Source organism: Ambystoma mexicanum, chromosome 1q (genome assembly GCF_040938575.1).
Source record: "Ambystoma mexicanum isolate Mex_15411 chromosome 1q, UKY_AmexF1_1, whole genome shotgun sequence".
NCBI lineage: Eukaryota > Metazoa > Chordata > Amphibia > Caudata > Ambystomatidae > Ambystoma > Ambystoma mexicanum.
The window spans coordinates 294,067,681-294,089,528 of NC_090922.1; the positions used below are offsets into that span (position 1 = coordinate 294,067,681).

Here is a 21,848-nt window from a genome sequence, read left to right on the forward strand (position 1 = left end):
ACCATTTTCAGTCCTCGTCTAAATGATCATTAATCAGACATTGCACTGTTCTATTGAGGTAGTGTTCCATAGTTTAGATGCTACAACTGAAAAAAGGTCTGTAATCCCAGCTAGCATAGCAAAATGTAGGCACCACGACCTTGCATGAACTCTGTTTGGTGCTTTAACAACGCCTTGCAAGGTATTTCTTTTGGTGAAGATATTGGCACAGTTCTTACCTAACGGGCTGGTTTACTGGCGAGGGTTGAGAGCCCCATAACTGACTTGCAGTAGAGCACTGATTGTCCTCTGCCTTGTATCAGGGACCAAGGAAGGTGGCAAGTAGATCACCATACCACACGCAGGCGTAACATCCACTGGGTTTGGATACCATCCAGCACCATGAGGTCACCTCTTTGATGGTTGCTTGAACCAAAAAGGGTCTTCATCACATGTACAAGTGAGTAAGCCAGGCCAAGAGGCCCAGTTATCTGATCAGGGGCATCGCTTCAGGTACTGGAAATCAGTTTGCAAAGGAGAGAGGGTGTGCAGCCTCATTCTATTCCACACTAACCACTGTCACTGGATACCAACTCTCACCCGGTGGTCAAAGTTTACGAAAAGTAGTAGTGGAACTATGTTTCTAATTGGCCTGCCCTCGCTCCTCACAAACCCCCATCACCATGCCCCCTCCCACGCAGAATAAAAACTCCAAAACGCATGCACCTGTTGTTTAAGAGAAAGTTCATTGCAGTGTACTGAAAGTGCAAGTTTCAACTTCTTCCTACACTCATTTTGAAACTAAACCATTCTGGATAGGTTTCATTTTAAAATAAAAGTATAGGAACAGTAAAAAAAAAAAAAGAGGAGCTTCCATCAGTCTCCCTTAGACTGCCATGGAAATGAGAGAAGGGCTCCGTAAGGATCCCCGCCTTTCAGCTGTGTGGCAGCCATCTTAAGTAAGTCATTTCTTTTCATGAGCGGGAGGCGTCTCGATCATAGAAAACACACTTCGAGTGGATTGTGTCCTCCAACGTATTCCTCATCTTCGATGAATTCCATCCAGCTTTGCTGCTCTTTGGAATTTGTTTCGGCCGAGGGCACCGTGCGTCGATGTCGTCGAGTCGGTGGTCCCTCGAAGGCCTCTGTCGAGGGTGACATCAGGTGTATAAGTAGCACGCGCAGCGCCCGTTGGCCTCCGTTCTGTTTTTCTGCAGTATACGTTGCTTCGGACATTCAGCGCGCCTCGAGTTCTGTGAGAATATATAAATGACAAAATATGTCCTCGTCATCGACGCCGACCACGACCCCGAAATCGGGATTCAAAAAGTGCAAATCGTGAGGGTCAAAAATGTCGATCAAGGACTCGCATCGAGATTGTTTGTGGTGCCTCGTGACACGAAGTGTCAGGCGATGACGGGGAAGGCCTTGCGAGAGAGGAGAGGAAAGCTACAGGTAGGTTGAAAAACCGATTGGAAAACCTCTAGCGTCGAGTCGAGATCCCGTGAGGAGAATTCTCCTCGACGCGAAAGGCATCGATCTAGGTCCCGTAGCGATTCCCATCGCTCGTCGTCTTCATCAAAAAGATCGAAGAAACTACGCCACAGGTCTCCCTCTCCCTCCACCTCGTCATCAGACGAGTCTCCAAAAAAGATGAAATGCCCCACGAAACATTCGTCTGCCGAAGAGTGGGAAGCATTCAGGGTCAAAATGATGGAGGTGTTTGAAAAAGCGAAGCCTCGGTCCCCACCTTCTTCGGAAGCGCTCCCTCGAGCACGGGTGATCGAAAAAGGAAGGATAAGGGAACCTTCCAGGATGCCGAGTGAAAAACGCTCGAGTCGGGTCGACCGCTCGAGGTCATCGATGTCGTCCGAGACCCATCATACCTCGAAGGGAAAATCTTCGAAGGTCGCCTCGACGCCCTCGAAGCAGACCCTGTCGACGTCCACGGTGTCGTTGACGCAGTTATTGACGTCGACGCCAAAACCCTTGGCGCCAAAGGCTCCAGCCAAGCCAGGGAAGCTAGAAAAAGAGAAGGATGAGGTTACAAAACCTGTATTGTCCTCAGAGCCAGCTACTAGACCTCTTCCTCCTCTTCTCCCAGAGAAGGTTTTCAAGCTTCTCCTCAGAAAGGAGTTTTTCAAATCCCTGACCTCAATTTTTGAGGAACAGGAGAGATCTGATGAGGAGAATGTACCTTTTGGGCTGGAATATGACACCCCAAATGTCCCAGAATGCTTGATTTCAGAAGAAATCAGAATGAGGGACTTGGTGGAATCATTACACAATGCAAGTGGCATTGACACATCTCCTGAAAACGACTTTGGCAGAACAGAACCAGGAGAGCATGCCAATCCATCATACCGTCAATTAATGACAAAGGTAGTAGATTACTTAGGATGGGCTAGACCATCAGCCCAATTCATCCAGGATGATTTAACAGATATTTTGGACCATGGTCCCACCGTAAAAGAGACCCAGTACTACCCTTTCCTTTAGCCTTGCAAAATAGGGTGGCCAAGAATTGGGAAACTCTGGATTCTATTCCTCTGGTAAATAAATCCCTCACCTCAAAATACCGCCCGGCCAGTAGCGACCCCGGCTATCTGTCCAAACACCCAACTCCCGAGAGTCTGGTCATACAGGCAGCCACAGCTTCTAACAAACTTGCATACCCTTCTATCCCTGCAGACAGGGACGATAAGCGTGTGGATGGTTGTGCACAGAAGGTATTTTCAGCCGGGAGCATGGCATTAAAATCTGCAAACTCCACATGTGCCTTGGCAACATTTTCGTACACTCTTTGGGAGTGCATTGCAATGGCGGCGGAGCACATACCAGAAGGGGAAGAAAGGGAAGGGTTCCTAGCCATCGTTGGAGATGGAAAGGAAGCCATGCAGGAATCCCTTCAATCTGGATTGGACACTGCGGATAGTGTAAGCATGTCCATGGGCACTAGCACGGTAATGCGCAGATTTCCGTGGTTACGGAAGTCGGGTTTCACACCGGACGTACAGAACTGCCTTCTGAACATGCCTTTTGACGGGTCTCACCTTTTTGGCAACAAGGCTGACGAGAGCCTTGAGAGGTTGCAGACCTCAAAGGCAGCTGCCAAATCTTTAGGAGCTGCTATTGGGCAACCTCAGCCTTTTCGTGTGCAAGGACAGTCATGGAGGGGACGATCCTATCGTTACTACACCTCATATGGAAAGGCAAGAGGAATGGCCAGTCAAAGGGGCCAGAAAAAGGCCACTCGTGGTGGATGAGTAAAACGTGCTAAACCAGCTGCAGCCTCTCTGCCATCAGCGGCTGCAACATCCGCCACAAAACCGCTTTGAGGACTTGCATCACAAAACACCTGTAGGGGGCAGGCTGTCACAGCATCTGCAAGAAGGGCAAGCCATTACTGCAGATGTTTGGGCTCTAGAAATAATAGCCCAAGGTTACTGCCTTCCTTTTCTAACACAACCTCAAAGCATTCCACCAAGAAGACACCCGCTGAAGTCTTCAAACCCGCTCCTACAGCAGGAAGTTTTAACCCTGCTGGAGAAAGGTGCTATAGAACCAGTACCTGCAGTGGAGAGGAACAAGGGATGGTACTCCCCGTATTTTTTTATCCCCAAAAAGGACGGATTATTGAGACCCATCTTGGACTTAAGAAACTTGAACAAGTTCCTCAGAAAGGACAAGTTCAAGATGGTTACCCTTTCTCAGATCCTTCAGGCCATTCAACTTCAGGACTGGTTGGTGTCATTGGACCTCCAGGATGCTTATTTTCATGTGCTGATTCATCTCAAACACAGAAAATACCTGAGGTTCGTAGTTGGTGACTCACATTATCAGTTTCGTGTCCTGCCATTCGGGTTGACCTCCACCCCAAGGGTCTTCACCGAGTTAATGGTAGTGGTGGCAGTGCACCTCAGGAGAGGGGGGGATTCATGTCTACCCCTACCTGGACAATTGGTTGATCAGAGCGCGTTCTGCTGAGCAAGCACTGGATCATCTGAAAGTCACCTGCCACTTCCTCCACAAACTGGGCTTCTCCCTCAATTTCAAGAAGTCACAGATGACCCCTTCCCAACAGCTTCAGTACATATGAGCTGTATTAGACACGTCCTTGGGAAAGAGCTCGCCTCCCAAGTCGAGGGTTCAAGACATTCTTCAGATGGTTTACAAATTTCAAAATGCCCAAAATCTCCAGGTTTATGACTTTTTAAGGTTGCTCGGCCTCATGGCATCCTGCATCTTCCTGGTGGCAGAGGAACGCTTGTGGATAAGATCCCTCCAATGGGCTCTAAAGGCTCAGTGGTCTCAATTTCAAAGGACGGATCTTCTACGGATTCTGGACAGGGTCCGTCCGTCAAGATCTTTTATGGTGGACCTGTAAAGAGAACATCCTAAAAGGAGAACCTTTTTGGCAACCATGGCCGGAGATCACAGTAGTGACGGAAGCCTCACTCATGGGGTGGGGAGCTTATGCCAATGATTTGACAATCAACAGTCGTTGGTCTCCATCGGAGTCCAAACTACATATCAACCTTTTAGAGCTGAGGGTGATCAGACTAGCGCTGAAGGCCTTCCTGCCATCTGTCAGGGGAAAGAATGTCCTGATAATGACGGGCAATACGGTGGCCATGCATTACCTAAACAAAAGAGGTGTGGGGTCACTACCTCTGTGCAGAGAGGCAATGCAGCTCTCGTATTGGGCAATTCAGGAGGGAATCTCTTTAACAGCAATTCATCTAGCCGGGGAAGAGAATATGACGGCAGATGCTCTGAGCAGGCAGAGCACGGTATCCCACGAATGGGAACTGGCTCAGGAAGTCATTCAAGAGATCTTCGCCCTTTGTGCAACCCCTCAAGTAAACCTGTTTGCAACCGCAATCAACCGGAAATGCGAAAGGTATTGCTCAAGGGAATTTCCCCCGATAGGAGCCCTGGGGGACGCGTTCATGGTGGGGTGGAATTTCCGACTATTGTACGCGTTCCCTCCGATTCCCGTCATTCCTCAGGTCATCAGGAGGCTGAGAAGGTTTCGGAGCCGCATGATCCTAATTAACCCGGAATGGCGCCAGGAGAACGTGGTACCCGGACCTTCTAGACATGTCCATCTGTCCTCCAGTACGTCTTCCTTAGAGAGAGAACCTTCTCTCTCAAATGGAGGGTCAGGTTCTCCATCCAGAGGTCAAAACGCTCAACCTTCATGCAGGGTATCTAAAAGGCTGAGATACAGGGATTGGAACCTTCCAGATGACGTTATGGAGGTGTTGCTTTCGGCAAGAAGGCCAGCGACAAAGTCTCTATACCGTTGCTGTTGGAAAAAGTTTTGCAACTGTGCAGAGAAAAGAATGTTGATCCTTTTCTATATTCTATTCCGGAAGTATTATCTTTCCTTCTGGCCCTAGCACATAGAGGTCTGAATATCGGAACAATAAAAGGTTACCTTGCGGCGCTTTCCATTTTCAAGCACTCATCGGAAGAATGCTCCTACTTCATAATTCCTTTGATAATACAATTCTTAAAAGGACTCACTAATGTGTTTTCTCCTCACCCTTTTCAAGTAACAATCTGGTATCTAAATTTAGTCCTAAAATTCTTAATGTGTGCTCCTTTTGAGCCTATGCACACGTGTCCATTAAGATTACTAATGTGGAAAACAGCCTTCTTGTTTGCTCTAACATCAGCAAGAAGAGTGAGCGAATTGCAGGCAGTGTCTTCTGGGCCACCCTATACTGTGTTCCATAAGGACAGAATTGTGTTGAGGGTAAAACCATCATTTTTACCGAAAGTAATATCTGATTTTCATTTAAGTCAGAAAATTCTTACCCGCATTCTATCCTCCACCCCATCCTTAGGAGGAGGAAGAAAGATTACACAGGTTGGATCCAAAAAGAGCTTTAAGCTTTTACATCTCTAGACTTTCCAGACTTAGAGTGGACAACCAGCTGTTTATAGGTTACACAGGAAGGAAACTGGGTCAATCGGTGACAAAACAGAAAATGTCACGCTGGATCGTGCTTTGCATTTCAGAATGCTACAGACTAGCTCAAAAAGACCCTCCGGAAGGGTTAAGGGCTCATTCCACCAGAGGCATCACCTCCTCCACGGCCCTTCAAAGAGGTGTTCCAATAAGATCCATTTGCGAAGCAGCACCTTGGTCTTTGCTACACACCTTCTAAAAATTCTATAACCTGGATGCTTCCCAGTCTAGGGCGCTAACGTTTTGAAAAGCAGTACTATACTCAGCCATCTAAGAGTATTGAAAAATCTACCTCCTCCTCCAAAGGAATTGTCCATACTGCTTTGGGAGTCTATCTAAGATGAGGAATACGTTGGAGGACACAATCCACTCGAAGAACAAGTTACTTGCCAACTGGTAACGTTCTTTCGATTGGATGTTCCTCTAACGTAGTCCTCATCGCCCTCCCAGCCTACCCCTCTGTAGATTTTTCCGGGTTATTGCCATCTCAAATCTCGCAAGGCTCATACCTGTCTGCCGGCACAATCTACACAGTACAAGATCAAAGATAAAAAGGGGAAAAACAGAACTGAGGTCAACGGGCGCCGCACGTGCTACTTATACACCAGATGACGTCACCCTCGACGGAGGCCTTCGAGGGACCATCGACTCGACGACATCGACGCAGGGTGCCCTCTGCCGAAAATATTTCTGAAGAGCAGCAAAGCTCGATGGAATACATCTAAGATGAGTAATACGTTGGAGGAACATCCAATCGAAAGACCGTTACCAGTTGGTAAGTAACTTGTTCTTCTCTCAGCCTCCAGGTTACCCGATTAGCAATCCGGTGTGCTAATAGCATTAAGCACTCGTTCCAAGGGCAGAAACAGGTATTAATACCTGTTAACACCTGTTCCAGCTCTTGGAACGGGCGCTTAACACTATATTAATATAGTTGTATTTATATATATATGTATTTGCATCAATATTGAGAGATCATTAACATCAGAGACGTCTTTATGGGAGGTCAAAAGGGACACTTGCCCCGTGCCCCGACCTTGGCTCCCCCCCCCATCATCCCCAAGGCTGTCTGATGTAAAGAAGTCCGTTTCCACTGTTCACCAAACATAGCATGGGTCAGGATATTTGATGACATGCTGCTGAAGCTAAACATATTGCCTGTCTGTTTTTGACTAATACATTCTGCTCCCTATTAATTCCTGTAGTGCTTTCTTGTTTCACTGTGGTACACATAGTTTGCGCATTCACTACAGCACTGTTCTGCAGCATTTTTACCTTTCTATGGGGATCATATTGATCGTGCGCAATGGCCTAGGTTGAAATGCATATTGGTCAATTTGAGTGCTGCGATGGCTCCGAAGTTAGCTCTGCTTGTTGAGCACTCACTGCAGAGATCTGTGTTCATATGCAAGATTACAAAACCAAATTCCAGTAAGGCCGACTCAGCCTTTCCTATGTCTGAAGTTGATAAGCCTGCATGTATATGAAATTTGTTTTGTAGCTTATCGGGTGCTATTATCAGCAATCTACCACCACCAGATAGCGCTTGCTATAGAAACATACACTGCATCAGTATGGTGAAGGCCTAGGAATTGGTTTCTTCCGATGGGCGATTGTCTACCCTAGGTAACCCCACAAACCCCTAATGATAAGCAGAAAGTGTTAGTCTGGAGAGATGATTAGGTAACCTAGTTCGAAACTGTGGAACCGAAGCATTCATTCATGTATCCTGGCTTTTCCAGCAGATAATACAGTGATCCTGGACAAATCTTCTTATGTTGATGATAGTACTGTGCTGTCTTCTGGGAAAAGGGTTGCCTTCTCACTTGCTGGTGGCATTGTTTATCCGATTTCCTGATCTTTCTTTTTCTGTAGGCCTTTTGACTGGAAGGGGTTCTAAACAGTAGAAAGCAGTTCAGCTATCGCAGGCCTCTGGCATGCATATTTTAATGTGTGCTCATTTGACACAAGCGTTTTTTTTTTTTTTTTTTTACAATTCAAAGGTTGAGCTGCACGTTTATAAATAACAATTTCACAATCCTGTGTCTTGAGCATATTTAAAGCTTTAAAATACAAAAGAAAAACCGAGATAAAATTGTTTAAGGTCACAACAATTATAATGCTGTTACTCATATACTTCTCTTGGTGATGGAGACAATGAAGCTAGAATCATTCCCATTTTGCCTAATATGCTTCTGTGGCTTTTTTTCTTTAAAGGTTCATGGTAAGAACTGGAAAAGAAAGTGGTAAAGTGCAGAAATTGCAGAGTGGGCGCAAATCCCAGCACACCCTCCTAACCAGTATGTGATCCTCATCTAATTTCATCTTGTATTGCCTAAACTGTCAAAATTAGCAGTCTTTAAACCTTTCAAAATGTTCACCCTTTGGAGTGATTTCATTCTCGGGGCATTAATTTCAAAAAAGCCTTGCTCATGATTTCACTGGCTATAGTATTGCTTCATCTATGATATATTGCACAACACAGCCACTTGTCTCTTTGCTCTCTAATGGCATCACCACTTGAAAACCACGTCCGTCTTCTAATCTCAGTCTGTCTGGATATAGACACCTTCCTGGTAGATTCTAATCGGTCTCCTGTACCCATGCGTGAGTGTTTTTGCATTCTGTGAGGCAGCTAGTCTGAGTTATCTGTCTATTCTGGATTATGATATGATACGGCATTTGTAACGCGCCTATACACAAGTGTTTCGAGGCGCGGCGAGGCGGGGAGGGGGGAACACAGGGAGACGGACAACGATCCTACTAGGCCAGGTGTCATTCAGATCGCGCAAGGGTATGTGCAATTTTTTCATGTGATGTGATCTGTGTCTGCATTTATATTATGGTTGATATACCTTCCACGTGGCTGCTATTGATGAAAATCTACCTATGCTAGAACACAACCTTACGGTAGACTGCTAGTGTTGCCCTCGAAATGCTACTTGTTTTATTATTCTGATTATAGCAAGAAGGAAGAGGGTAATGGGACAGGGAGCACCCATGCTTATTTAGATCACTGGAAGGCAGTTTATCAAGCTATGGGTGGTGATCGCGATGGTGGGGCGCAACCAGATATTCAGATCCCTTAATTCTTTTAGTGTCTGCACAGCGGCCCCAAAAGGGCTTAAGATGTCCCTGATTAACATACCATAAAAGACAGTACTTGTAAGCGATTTTTTTTTCGCAAGGGTCTACTTGGCTTCCCCTATTCCCAGATTCAGATTTGTACTTGCCCACTGTCTGCAACTGCGGTGTTGGTCCAACGACAGGATACAAACCTTACTATTTAGCTACGCTATTTTGAAAAATACAAACGGTGGCCACTCTCCCAGTCTTGAATTTAGCACTGTAAGGCCAGACTCTATTATGTCCAGTTATAAGAGTAATGCTGTATGACATGGGCCCAAATTGGCACAACAGTACCTATTCCCATTAGATGCAAACTGCATGCCAAATCCCACTATGCCTGCAGGTGTTCCGGACACATTCTAGCCTCAGATGCATTAACCTTGGATAGCTTGCAGTACATTAGCCATTGTTATCTATGGGTGCTTGAACTATAATTGGAGTCCTTGTTAATGGCTCTAGTGAAATTATGTTCAGGGTGTAACGCTTGCGCAATAGTAGGCTTGGCTACATTTAACGAATAAAGCACGTGCGGGCTATGTAGACTATTGGTGGCAGCTAAGAGCAAAGTAAATGGAATTGGAGAGAACACACGGGCACTAACTCTACCAATGGGGTCATTGGCAGCCGGACATTGGCAAAGCTGTGCAATCAGGCAGGGTTCAGACTAAACGGAATGCACTGGCATCTGGAGATTCATCTGGAGGAACTCGTGTAGATTGGTTGAATGGGGAATTATTGAAACCAGATGCTTGGTTGCTGGCACCTGTGCAGGAATGTGATTTGGACTTACCGGACAGTTTTTAGCTTTTTTTGCCCTCCAATTGTTGGCACCCCACGAATGGTACCATGCCTTAAATCCTGTAGGCGGTTTCAGTGAAGGCGCTCTGCATCACTTTAGCTCCACCTCACTTGGGTAGGGGGCTGAAAAAGTCTGTTTTATCACTAGAGCGGTGGGAGGGTAAATGGACTTTATTTTCCTAGGGCAGGCATGCAGTAGGAACTAGGTGTTCAGCATGTGTTCCATTCAGATGCTTTTAATTTACCCACAAAGCCTTTCAAGCTACATACGTTGTGGCGATCTACTTCACTCTATTTGAAATTTAGAAAGAGCTGCAGAGTGATGTGAGTTGCCAGGGATAGTATGAGGCAAGTTACACCCACCCGTAGCCTGGCGTGGAGTTTATTTGACAATGGGTACGGTGAAAAAGGGGGGTTCAGATTCATCTCCCAAGAAATTGGGGTAAGGATCCTGCGTGTCACTGGCTGGGGTTGGTGAATCCGGTCTCTGGGTTGGTGCTGCACTATTCTGAGAGGTCTTGTTTGGAAGAGTCTTCGAGGTAAATGGTGATGAGATCTCTGAACACAGCAGGGCACCAGAGTTTTATAGGTCATGGACTGCTTGCCGTAGATCCCAGACTGGTTGGGCTTTTCTTTGCCCGTTGGGTATGAAGAGGCTAGTACCCCAAGACAAAATAGCAAGCATTGCCGAATGATGCTCACACTTCCACCCTGGTGATCCTTCATGTATGTCTCTTCTCAACTTTAAAATCGCCAGAGGAATTATGGTCTATATTCATGGATGGGAATAATGATGCTTGCATGTTATATATTCTATTTTATATATACGTGTTGTGATGCTGGAAATGCATCGGAGGGACAGGGCCTCTGTATCCTTGTCCTTTACTGCTTTTATCACGTGTTCTGTCGTGTTTTCCGTGCAGGAGTTCATGTGGGACCCCTGGCGGTGCGGCTCTCTCCTTTGGTTTTGGTGAACAGACCCATGGGATACCCTTATGGCAACCCTGTGTATGTTTTTGGACACCTGTGTGTGACCCACAGAACAGGGTACGGGCTGGTGGCAGGTGAATTGACTGGTGCCCTAAGCGTCCTCCATTTTGGGATGCCCAGGCCCTGTCATTGGAATCGGTAGATTCCTGATGGAGACAAAATGGCCCCTATGGCCTCTTGCCTTCCATTTCCTGTTACCTTGATCTTCCCGAAGTCCCGGGAACCCCTGACTCTGTCCCTTCCCCCTGACTGGCTGTTGGGTGGAAGTTCCATATATGGTAGTGTGGACCAGACTGGCCGGAGCCTTCACAACGACCGTATGTTGTGTGTATGCCTGTGGGTGGGACCTGGGTGAATGGAGTGTGTGACGAATATGCATTCTGTGTTGTGGGTGTCCAGTATCTAGTGGTTGACACAATGACTGAGACAGCCCTGCCTGGAACCGGTATAAATGCAGTGTGGAGTGTTGAATGGCTCGGTACTTGTCCCAATACACATAACTTGTTGTGAGTGTCTGGAGAGAAGTGAATGGCCTGAATGCACCGTGTGCCTGATTGCCTGCCTGCCTGCCTGCCTGAATGCCCTTAGTCATGATTGAATGCTTGATTATGACCCAGCGGAATGAATGGGAGATCAACAGTATATCTGGGGACCTTTCACTGCCAGGAATCGTGTTCGAGTAACTCGAGTAACCTAAGCTTGACCTTGAAGCCCTGCTGGGCGAGAAGAATTGCTGTTGCTCTCCTTCCCAAACTGAAAGCTGCTGTGCCTCCAAGGACTAACCCAGAGAGGACCTGGTAAGGCGCCCTCTTCCCGAGCTACGAGGGACCATCGTGCACCGGCTGATCTTTGCCTAAGCTCCCTGGTAGACAGACCTTCGACAGGCTGCCGATCCGATATGGGGACTGCTGCGGAACTCCAAGGAGAAGCGCCCATACTGTTGTCCGCCACTGTCGATGACCTAAGAACTTAATTGATCCAAGGACGCTCTCATCCTCATCGTTGCCACTGTATCCTGCTGTGGAAGGCCTGACCGTCGACGCGCCGGGTAGGATCCACCGGTGAATTTCCCGCCACCCAAAGACCACAGAGACGCTGACGACTCGACGACCTTGCTGGGCCACAGTTCTTCAAACTCTTTGCGGTCCAGAACTATCGACACTGAGGTGCCCCGCATGCCTCTTCATTGCAGGACGTTTACGCTTCCCCGTCAACGAGCACCGCTAGGAAAAATGCGGCCACTTCACCATCGTAGCTCAACCTGTTCTCCATCGGATGTTCAACGACCTGTGACTCCTGCCTTAAAGGGAGGGCACTCGAGAGGGGCCGTCTATTCCCTGACGAGGAACGCTACAACACCAGGTACTTTGGGGTGGCAGAACTATTGGGAAGTCTAGTGTGAACAATACATGGACTGGGCTTGTATCTTTATTCTACAGGTTGCACAGGTGGGGGGATCGCCACACAGAACTGTGTCTAGGTAGCGGGACCAGTATTCTGCCAATTGTTCAACCATATTGCTTTCCTTCCTCTCTCTACTGCTGGTTTCCTCTTTATTGATCTGTGTGACATTTTGACCGTATAGTTGATGCACTTTAATGAAGTCTAATAATCGTTGTGGTACCACTTTAGAACTGTACACATTTACCATTGTTGATTTTCCGAGCACACAGTGCGTTATTGTGATATTGTATATGACCTTTGAATATTAATTATATAAAGGCTGTGTTTAAACCACCGATAGTGTGTGGACATTCCTTTGTGGGTGCTTGGGGATTACACTGTACTTAGGAACCAGCCTGCATCACCTCCTGAGAAGCTAGGCCTTGATTGCTCGACCACGCACCAATAATAGAGAATCTTGGCTGGGGTCCTCTGTGCCTCTCCTCTACCATATAGAGAGCGAAAGTACAGACACCCCTCTCTGGCGTCTTTACACGTGTGACATTTTGGAAGCATATTTTATCTATTTTTAACATCTCTTCTCAACCTATATAAAAAGGAAATTTGTGGATGTGTGTGTCTGTTCGAAATGATCAACATACTCCCCATGCTACAAACCTGAAATTTGGCATGTGGGTGACCCTCATGGTGTACACAATGTAACAAGTATAACATATACCTTTTCCAGATTTTTTTTTAAAGTAGTCTGCACTGTTTACCACTGCCATATGGCTCTTTGCGCTGTAGTTCTGCCATATTTCTACGATCATTGTTCCTAAAGTTGAGCATTTCATGAAAGCTTCAGCAGTTCATTGTTCATAAACTTTCCACACTATCAGCATTCTCACTGACATTAGCAGTACTCACTTTTGAAGTGATGCAGGTGACAGGAAACATTGTGTGTCTCTTCTCTTAAATAAGGTCTGCAATGACGTTGTCCGACACATCGTGGCAAATCTCTCATGATTATTTCAGAAACTACATTTCCCACGGAAGTTGATAAATGTATGCCATCTCAACGGTACAAAGCTTTCATGCTTCTGTCCTACAAGTACAGCACTTATGTTGAGATCGCTGCTATGTCGGCTGTGGATCGGGACACCAAAAATGTTTCTGCACAATCTCAACGTTCCATCTCAAAGTAGCTGGTACCGATTTGCGGGATTCTTGCTTTTCACATGTTAAGCTTTATGTAGCTTGCTCCAGAGTTGTAAAAAATATTTTTCACACTAGCTGCTACAGGAACAATATTGTCTACACAGAAGCATTGGTCTGGTTCATTAAATAAACTTCAAACTAGGACTGAAATAGCTATTACCATGCAAAGCACGGGGTACACCTGCTAATCTTAGTATAAAATAGGATTTTTTGTTTTACTTTTTAGTTCCTATGGAACGAAGCTGGATAATTGTTACTCTGCGACTTATGTTTGAAGTAATGGGATCATTTGGTTAAGAGGGAACTTCAGTATATTTATTCTGCCGAAGGCGTCTCAGTTCATGGAATCTGACATGACAATGCCACGCTGGCCTTAACACGTTTCAGATCAGATATATGCTACATCTGAGTAAATATAAGCAGTTTCCACATGTAAGTGACTTGAAAGAAAACAAGTGTTCTCTCCACGTTATTTCTTGTCTGTGGAATAATGTTCTAACTCAAGGTTTATACTGCAAATGGGATGTTGCATTGCAAATGTCTCTTTACTGTCACTTTAGACAGACCCATTGTGCTTAAAACAATATTGTATCTGCATGTGTGTTGAATGCAATAAATGTCTGGAGCCAAAGGCTTTTCATTTTTAGTTTCTAAGCTTATAGTACAATTCTTTATATGACTAGCTTGTTCCAAGATGAGATGGTGTATGTATTGGAGGCGGGGTTGACAATTTTCAACATTAGTCCTTCACTTCAGTTCATATACATTATCTATGTGGGGTGATAATGCTTTTCAGTGCCCAGTTGGGCCCTGTATCGTAGAAAGTGTATTTGTGATAAATGACATGCAAATCTGTAATTTTTCGATATTATTGATTTTTGGAAAGCGGATCAATGCCCCTTACATCTTCATTTCTAACAGTGTGGTCAGGTTCCATTATACACACGCTTAGCACAGTCACAGCTGAGCCCCAGGACCAAGTAGCAAATCAATGCCAGATTTCTGCATGTCCCGTTAGCAAAATAAAGCAACGTTCAAGTCTACTATGGGCAGTTAGCACAGTAAGGACACTGGTACATTGCATGCCTGTCCTTTTACCTCTCCATGCTTTCTGTAGAAAAAGTCTGGGAAGACTGGTTGTGGGAGGAGATGGAGGACTAGGGACAGGAAAAGGGTAGCTTTAGATTTATCCTAATGTGTTTTCTATTCTTATTAATCTTAGTTTTCTACGAAATCGTAACCAATCGTCAAGACTTATTTTGCTATGGTTCTGAATTGTTTTCCTGTACTGCTAGTTGTCATTTCTGGCTTGCAGGTTTCTCAATTGATTGTGTATTGGTTACTTTTCAGTTCTATAGGGGCACTGATTTTTGCCACTTTTCCATTTCTTAACATTCACATATACCCTTTGCTCATTTGACCTGATCCTCAAGGGGGCAGTCTCGTGCCTTGTGATTCTGGTGCCAGTGGAACTGTATAAGCAACTTATGACCTACAGAAACTCAACTCGTTTAGCAGAACTCTCTTGACCTATTCTTTGAGTCCAAGCAAATGCAGCATTTTCAGTCTTTTTTTAATGCACAGGCACTGGACGTTCACATCACATTATGGACACGCAGCCAGTAGGAAGCCTGGGGTGTGAAAATTGAATGCTGCCACTGCAGGGTCTTGCTGCCCATGTTGAGTCTTGTTTCTGTTGTTTGCAGGAAATGACCCTTGAAGAGAAGATAATAATTGCCGATTTGGGCAAATGTGATTTCACTGAAATGTTCACCTACTACAAGGGCAAGATGGAAGAAAAAAGAAACCCAACCAAAGAGCAGAAGCTGGTAATGTCTTCCAGGCGAACAATATTACTTTTCCTGTTATGTTGAACCTTTTCATTTCATTAACATAAAAATAAATATTGTACCATTTAAAGAAATACTTTGGATACCCTCTGAGCAGTCTTACTTTAAGACTCCAGGTTGGGCCTTTGATCTATTTAAAGTAAAGTTGAAATGTACTTTCGATTAGTGTCAGTTATATCTTCATGGGTCCAGCCAGGCCTCCCAAAAAATATGTTCTTAGTAATAGGGTAAACTCTACTATTTAGCACTGAATAAAAACAAGGCATTAGAATGATTTCTAATGCCTTGTTTTTATTCAGTGCCTAAATAGTAGAGTTTACTCTATTACTAAGGACATATTATTTGGCTGCATCCACAAAGTTTGGTCAAATGGAAAAGACTTAGTAAGGTCTTAGCGTTCATGTTTTCACATGTAGCAATGTACCTTCCCGGGCCCATCAGACTCCTCATCTCCCAAGCTCCACACATATATAGTACACTTCACGAAATGGATTCCCTCTAAAAGGTAACAGTTGCCATTATATAAACCATGGCATTCGTTGGCCTGGACATTGTTGAAGTACTTTGCATTTTAATGTCCCATATTTTATATATTAGACTAATGAAAATGTAAAACAATGATAGTAAATTGGCCATTGACAATTTGTTTTGAGTTTTGCATCGAGCTTTGTACAAAGTTACATCAAAGTGCTAAGAAAGTAGTGGGTAATGATGGTAGTGAAGAGAAGGCAATTTAACACAATCAAGCGGGTGTATTTCAGAGCAGGAAATGTTGTTCTTAAACAGCTTTATAATTGGCTTTAGACAGAAAAGCAGGACATATAACCAACAAGCACAGAGCTTATTGTAGGGAAGGCATGGTATCACAAGTATTGATACTGACACAATGGATACAATTTGTAAAACCTTTATTGAAAATGTTGGGGTTGGGGAAACTTCTATGTTGCCCTAAAACTAAGATGGGAGTAGTCTCGACCATCAAACGATAAACAAAACAGCCTAGTGGACTCCATCAAATCAAAATGGCCTATGTTGACAAAACCTAATGCCTGCCCTATCTTTTGCACAAAAAGTGTAAAAAGTAGAAATGTATGCAAAAGGAAAAATCTGTGTTCATACTATAATGCTACTGAACCAGCTCTGCTCTCCACGTTAGGCCTCACGAAGTACGGCAGGATGACACACTCTGGTTCTGTTTGCAACACAATACACAGTTCAAAACCATGGATCCAGGCTCGCTTGGCCTTCTATGTTAAAGTCTTTCTCTGACTTCTCTGACTTCTCTGACTTCCAAAATAATGTTTCAACCAAAACTTTCACAGGTCCCGCTCTGCCTGGCTCAGACCTTTCACCACAAAGTCCCCCTTCTGCCGAGCTCGGACCTTTCACCACACAGTTCTCGTAGGTCCCACTCTGGCAGGCTCAGACCTCTCACGATAAAGTTCAACACAAAAGTTGCATTGGGGCTCTGTTCCCCAAGCTTATACTACTTCTGGTCTCCCTCAGTCGGGCTCGGCCCACTTTTCGATGTCAGTTTTGGAATATGTGTAGCCTTCTTTACAGACCACCGCAGGACCACTTCGACTCAACGTTCACTATTTTACTTTCACTCTTGCTGTTTCGCCCTTTAGCTTTGAACAATGTACCTTTCACAAAGAGTTTCAAATGAGCTACTTCTTTTCACCAGTTCAATGTAATAATGTCCCTGCAAAAATGTCTCCTGACAAAAAAGTTGCTGTTTTTTGTGAAGACACTATTACATTGAACATGGGGGGGGAAGACACCCCTGCCTCCCCTAGACTTATTATTTTTTTACAAGGGAAGCTGGGGACATCCACACAACCCGTCCCCATACATAATGTCACCAATGGCTTTTCCCAGTGACATTTTGTATGGGGATATTACCTGATAGCTTTTCACCGCACCACTCCATGACTACTAATCGCTAATCTCGCAGCTGCATTTTACTTTAAAGTTCATTCACAGGTCTGCCTTTCTTCGCGTTTCATCCATTTTAACACAGACCAGTCTCTCAGGTCGCTTGCCCATTCACCGGCTGTGCATGCTTCTATCTCATTTCTCATCTTCTGATTTTGTTATGTTAACCAAATTTATTAAGCGCACGTATGCCCAAAGGCATCATGGCGCTAGAGGAGTGAGGCATGTGTGTGATATCACTGTTTCTAAAAGAACATTGTTTTCATTTTCTGATGAAACACAAGGTGGTCTAAGGTCCCCTGGAGAGCAAAAGGAAGGTCATTCCAGGCTTTGACGGCAGCAACCGAGAAAGCGCGCCCCGCCCCATTTTTTGGGCTAACCTGAACCGGGGAACTGCTACCCACATTGCCAATTGATAATACATTTGGCTTGCAGGTGTTCCGCTCCATGCCATAGAAGGCCTGATGTATCATTCACATGGACTTAAACATAATCCTGTCCACAACAGGAAGCCAGGGCAATTTACTGAGCAGGGGCGTAATATGGGCTCCAAAAGGGGGGGCACAGAATGGATCTGGCCGCAGCATTCTGGAGTAACTGTACGTGCCTAATCAGATAGCGAGGCTGTGTCAGATAAATTGAGTCACAGTAATCCAGTGTGCTTAGAACCAGAGCTGCAACCACTGGTGCCTGATACTCCAATTTCCAAGTCAAGTTTAGTACCACAGGCTTGGCTTCGCTTCCCCAACTCTGTCGGTCACCTGGGAGGGTCGCTGGCGTCCTTGAAACAGAATGCAATCTTCACGTGTGGGATCTGGCCTTCTTCACGTGTCTTTTGCAGAAAGTCTGAGACAACAACCTCAAGTAGGGAAGCCTTGGTGTTTTCTCGTCCATTGCTATGCTCCAGTAGGTGTGCCTTTGTCCCAGAAATTCTGCTCGTATTCGTGTTCCACCTTGCTCAGAGTGCTTCTTTAGGTGATGCCTTTTATTCGTGTGAGGAAAACTAACTGGTACGAAGTGTATGCACTTAGGGTAAAGTGCCTGACTTTGCCTGACCTGATTAACAGGACATGTCCAGTAAGATGCAGGAGAGTTAGTCTGGTTACTCTCCTTCACCCTTTTCCCCTGCCCAGTGTTTGTGTAAAAAGAGGGGCAGGGGAAGTTGGGACTTTGGACAATCCGGAAAAAGAGAATGGGGTAGATGAACAAAAAGGGGGGAATACTGCCTCTCCTCATTGGCTACCTCACGCCCCACTCCTTGAAGACCCCTCACACAAGTGATCCTCCCTCACTGGTTTACCCCCAGGAACTGGATCCAAAAGTGATAGCTGTGTCCTGGCCACCTGGATGACAAGTCTCAGAGGACTTGCGGGTGAGATACCCTTTGGTTTCTAACATTATACAATATATGTAGACAAATATTGTAACAAATTAGAATAAAAGTCTGGAGTGTGATTTGTCAAACCAAGAAATAACAAGTCACGCATACACAATATCTATACAGTTTACAACTGTCACAGATGATGGCTAGTACCCCCTCCTCACCTCAATCTTCCTCCTTGGATAATACTTCTGTTAGGGACGGGCCCCCTGGTGCGGCCAAGCCGCTCTGGTAGCCTGTGGGTGTGAGATCGTGGAAGGCCTAACTCCTTCCCTATATCCAATCAAGAACGGCAGGACCACACAAGAGGCAAGGAATTACTTTGGTGTATTATAGCCAAAGCACCATAGGGATCACATAATTGGAAGAACATTCATGCATCTCGCAATGGACCCTGGGTCGCAGGCCAGTTTTGATGGCATCTGACATCATGATTAGCGTCTTTCTCGGGAACCGTCTCAAAAACCTATCTTCATTCGGGATAGGTTGTTGAATGGTAGGTCCCATGTAGGACCTTATGGAGGTGGTGTGTTACTGGACGATGTAGTGTCAGGTGGTACGCTTGGCCATTCCCAAAACGTTACGACTAAATTTGTTACATTGAGCAAGCCTCATGATTGGTCGGGGACCCCCACTGACCACCTCTAGAGTCTGTGTTTGTGATTGGGTGAGCTGCGAGGCCCCAAGCCTGGGACCAACTCTGTTCCCAGCACGCAAACATCTGTGAATGGCGCTTAGTTGCACCTTGTAGATACATAATTGCACAATGTGTCAGTATCATGACGGTGTGTAGCCCATAGCTGCAATGAGCGTGCTCCAGTTCCAAATCCAGAACTGTAACGTGACTGTAACAACTTTGTTGCATCTATTGTCTGGACGGCTGAACAGGTTGCTCTTCTCTGGCCCCAATCTTGGCAGCCCCTCGGCTCGGCCAGATCACATGCTTGGAGACCACGTCTTTGACAAAATACTGAATAATTCGAAGGACCTGGGCTCAGAGAGCTCATCTCTCCTGCAGCCGGTGTTACTTAGGTTCAGATTGAGGAATGTAATTTGCAACATTGTGTCCTTGGTGGCGGCTTTGCTCCTGCCACAGTAGTTCTGCTTTCACATAATTCTGTGCAGCTTGGGGTCCCTCTTCTGAGCCGAGCACGGCCTGCTAGATTTCCTAAGCCATGGCCTGGCTTCTACTGTACACGCCTTCTTATAGTCCGTGGGTAAGTGTGTTATGGCTGTCCAGTCTCTTAAGTGCACCTGCCACACCATGGTGGTGTTTGCCTATGAGCATCTGCAAGCATTTACACAAACTGTTCTTGCTTCTTGCGTTACTGCGGTACTGTAGCAGGCCTAACGGCGAAATGTTAAAAGTGCAGACAGAATATATAGGTCACTTGCCTCTAACTATAGAGCTGAATACCTGTGTTCCTCGTGTAGTTGAGTATGTGTGGGTGTGCGGATAGCACGTCTGCTTCACGTATAACATAGCTAAGTCGTCATGGTGTCTCTAATGACAAGTGGCTTGGTTTCTTAGTGCTTAGTCGAGTCTGTCCATGTAACTGTCTCCTGCTCCATATTGTGTCTCCTTGTTCACTCTGGGCAATATTCGCACTACTGCTGGATTGTATGGTTTGCGGGAAGGGTATATCTCGTGATAATTTTCCATTGTGGGAGCAGTAGGAATGGATGTAAGTTCATATGAACAACGGCCATATTGTGGCAGATTCTTCTTCCTTTTGAAGGGTCTTCCGGGACAGAGGGCACATTCTAATTCTCCCTCTTCAGTCTCCCCTCTGGTCAACCACACCACCATTATCTCTTCCGTCATCTATCAGATGCCATAGTTTTGTTATCCCTGCTAAGTGTCCATACTAATTGACACGATTTTCAAATGATCAGTACATGTAGACGCAACCTCCTTCAGGCTTGCAGTATACACACTTCCCAACATACTTTTTCGGGTTGCAGGGTTTTCTACCTTCATTCCAGGCAGGCATATGTCAGATGCTGCGATCTGTCGTCTCAGCCTCTTTCCTTGATGATGTCATCCATTTGCTCCCCTTTTTCTAGTTCCATGAGTAGTTGTAATCCTACTGCTTCTTCTACGGTCTTCTGACATCTTGCAATGCACATCTTTATTCTGAGCAGAGATGCTGTTCCCAATATCAGTCCTCCAGCCAGTACCTTAAGGCTATCTGCCAGCGAGGAAGGCATCCTTGACCAGAGATGGGCAAACCAGCTCTTGTCCTTTCCCATCCCCCTTGCTTCTGCTTCCATCTTTGCATGCATGTGGGCCAACTGTCAGACTGATAGTGTTCGGTTATCATCATTGGCAGGAATAAACGTGCAGCAAGAACTACCTATTTTTGCGCATACTCCTCCTTCCATCACTGTGAGAAGGTCTAGGACATATCTGTCCTATAGAGCCACCAAACTTATCGCTCTGAGCTCTTCTTTTATTGCATTGAACCCGTTCACCGTTGAATTGATGGTGACCATAAGTTCCCAGTGGGTAATTTGCAGCCATTTGGCATTGGCATCTGCTTGTACGTCAGGCAATAGGAATGCAAAGAACATTTGTGTTCTGCCTAATAGTCTGTGGGAGGCTGGTACTTTATCTAGTTTTGCTTCAGAACGTCCCCACAAGCAGTTTCCTTCTCTCTTCGCCCTGCTGAGCTTTTGATGTTCGCTGCTCTCTTCTGGTTTGTTGAATGTGGGGGTTAGTGATCTCCTTTTCCTTGTGTTGTATTTCATTTTAGGGAAATCATGTAGTTGGAGGTCTTTCCGTGGTACCACTAGAGGACATGCCAGGGAGCAGCCCCCCCAAATTTGGCGGCAGCTTGTCGTATGCCTTTGCTCCACATGCCCAATAGTGGCCATCAGGACAATTGTCCCTATTCCCATCTCTGGTATTGTTTTGCATCCAACATTTTCTCCCACCTCTTCCTCCCCATTGTTTTGAAGCAGAGAGCCGGTCTAGTTAGTGGGATTATTGGTACGGGTCCTGCGACGTTGTCTACCCACGTCCCTAATCTTGCGCTTTTGTCCCACTCCTTAAGGCAGTTGTCATTTTCTTCTTGTACTTTATTCACTGCTGCCTTTGCCAATGTTGCTGCTTTGCTTCCTACTACTCAGTCCACTCAGCCATCATTTGTGTATACTTGTCCATAAATCAAAATGTGCGGACTTTCCCAGCACCCCCGGT

General features: G+C 45.6%; 1 protein-coding gene across 1 annotated transcript in view; it reads left to right on the forward strand.

Moving 5' to 3' along the window:
- Positions 1–21,848, forward strand: part of LOC138527482 (DNA topoisomerase I, mitochondrial-like) — a 2,081,463-nt gene that overhangs the window by 1,189,071 nt on the left and 870,544 nt on the right. The window contains exon 20 of the mRNA XM_069638684.1: positions 15,184–15,306. Coding sequence (XP_069494785.1) covers positions 15,184–15,306 — 123 coding nt within the window. The remainder of the gene's footprint in view (positions 1–15,183; positions 15,307–21,848) is intronic.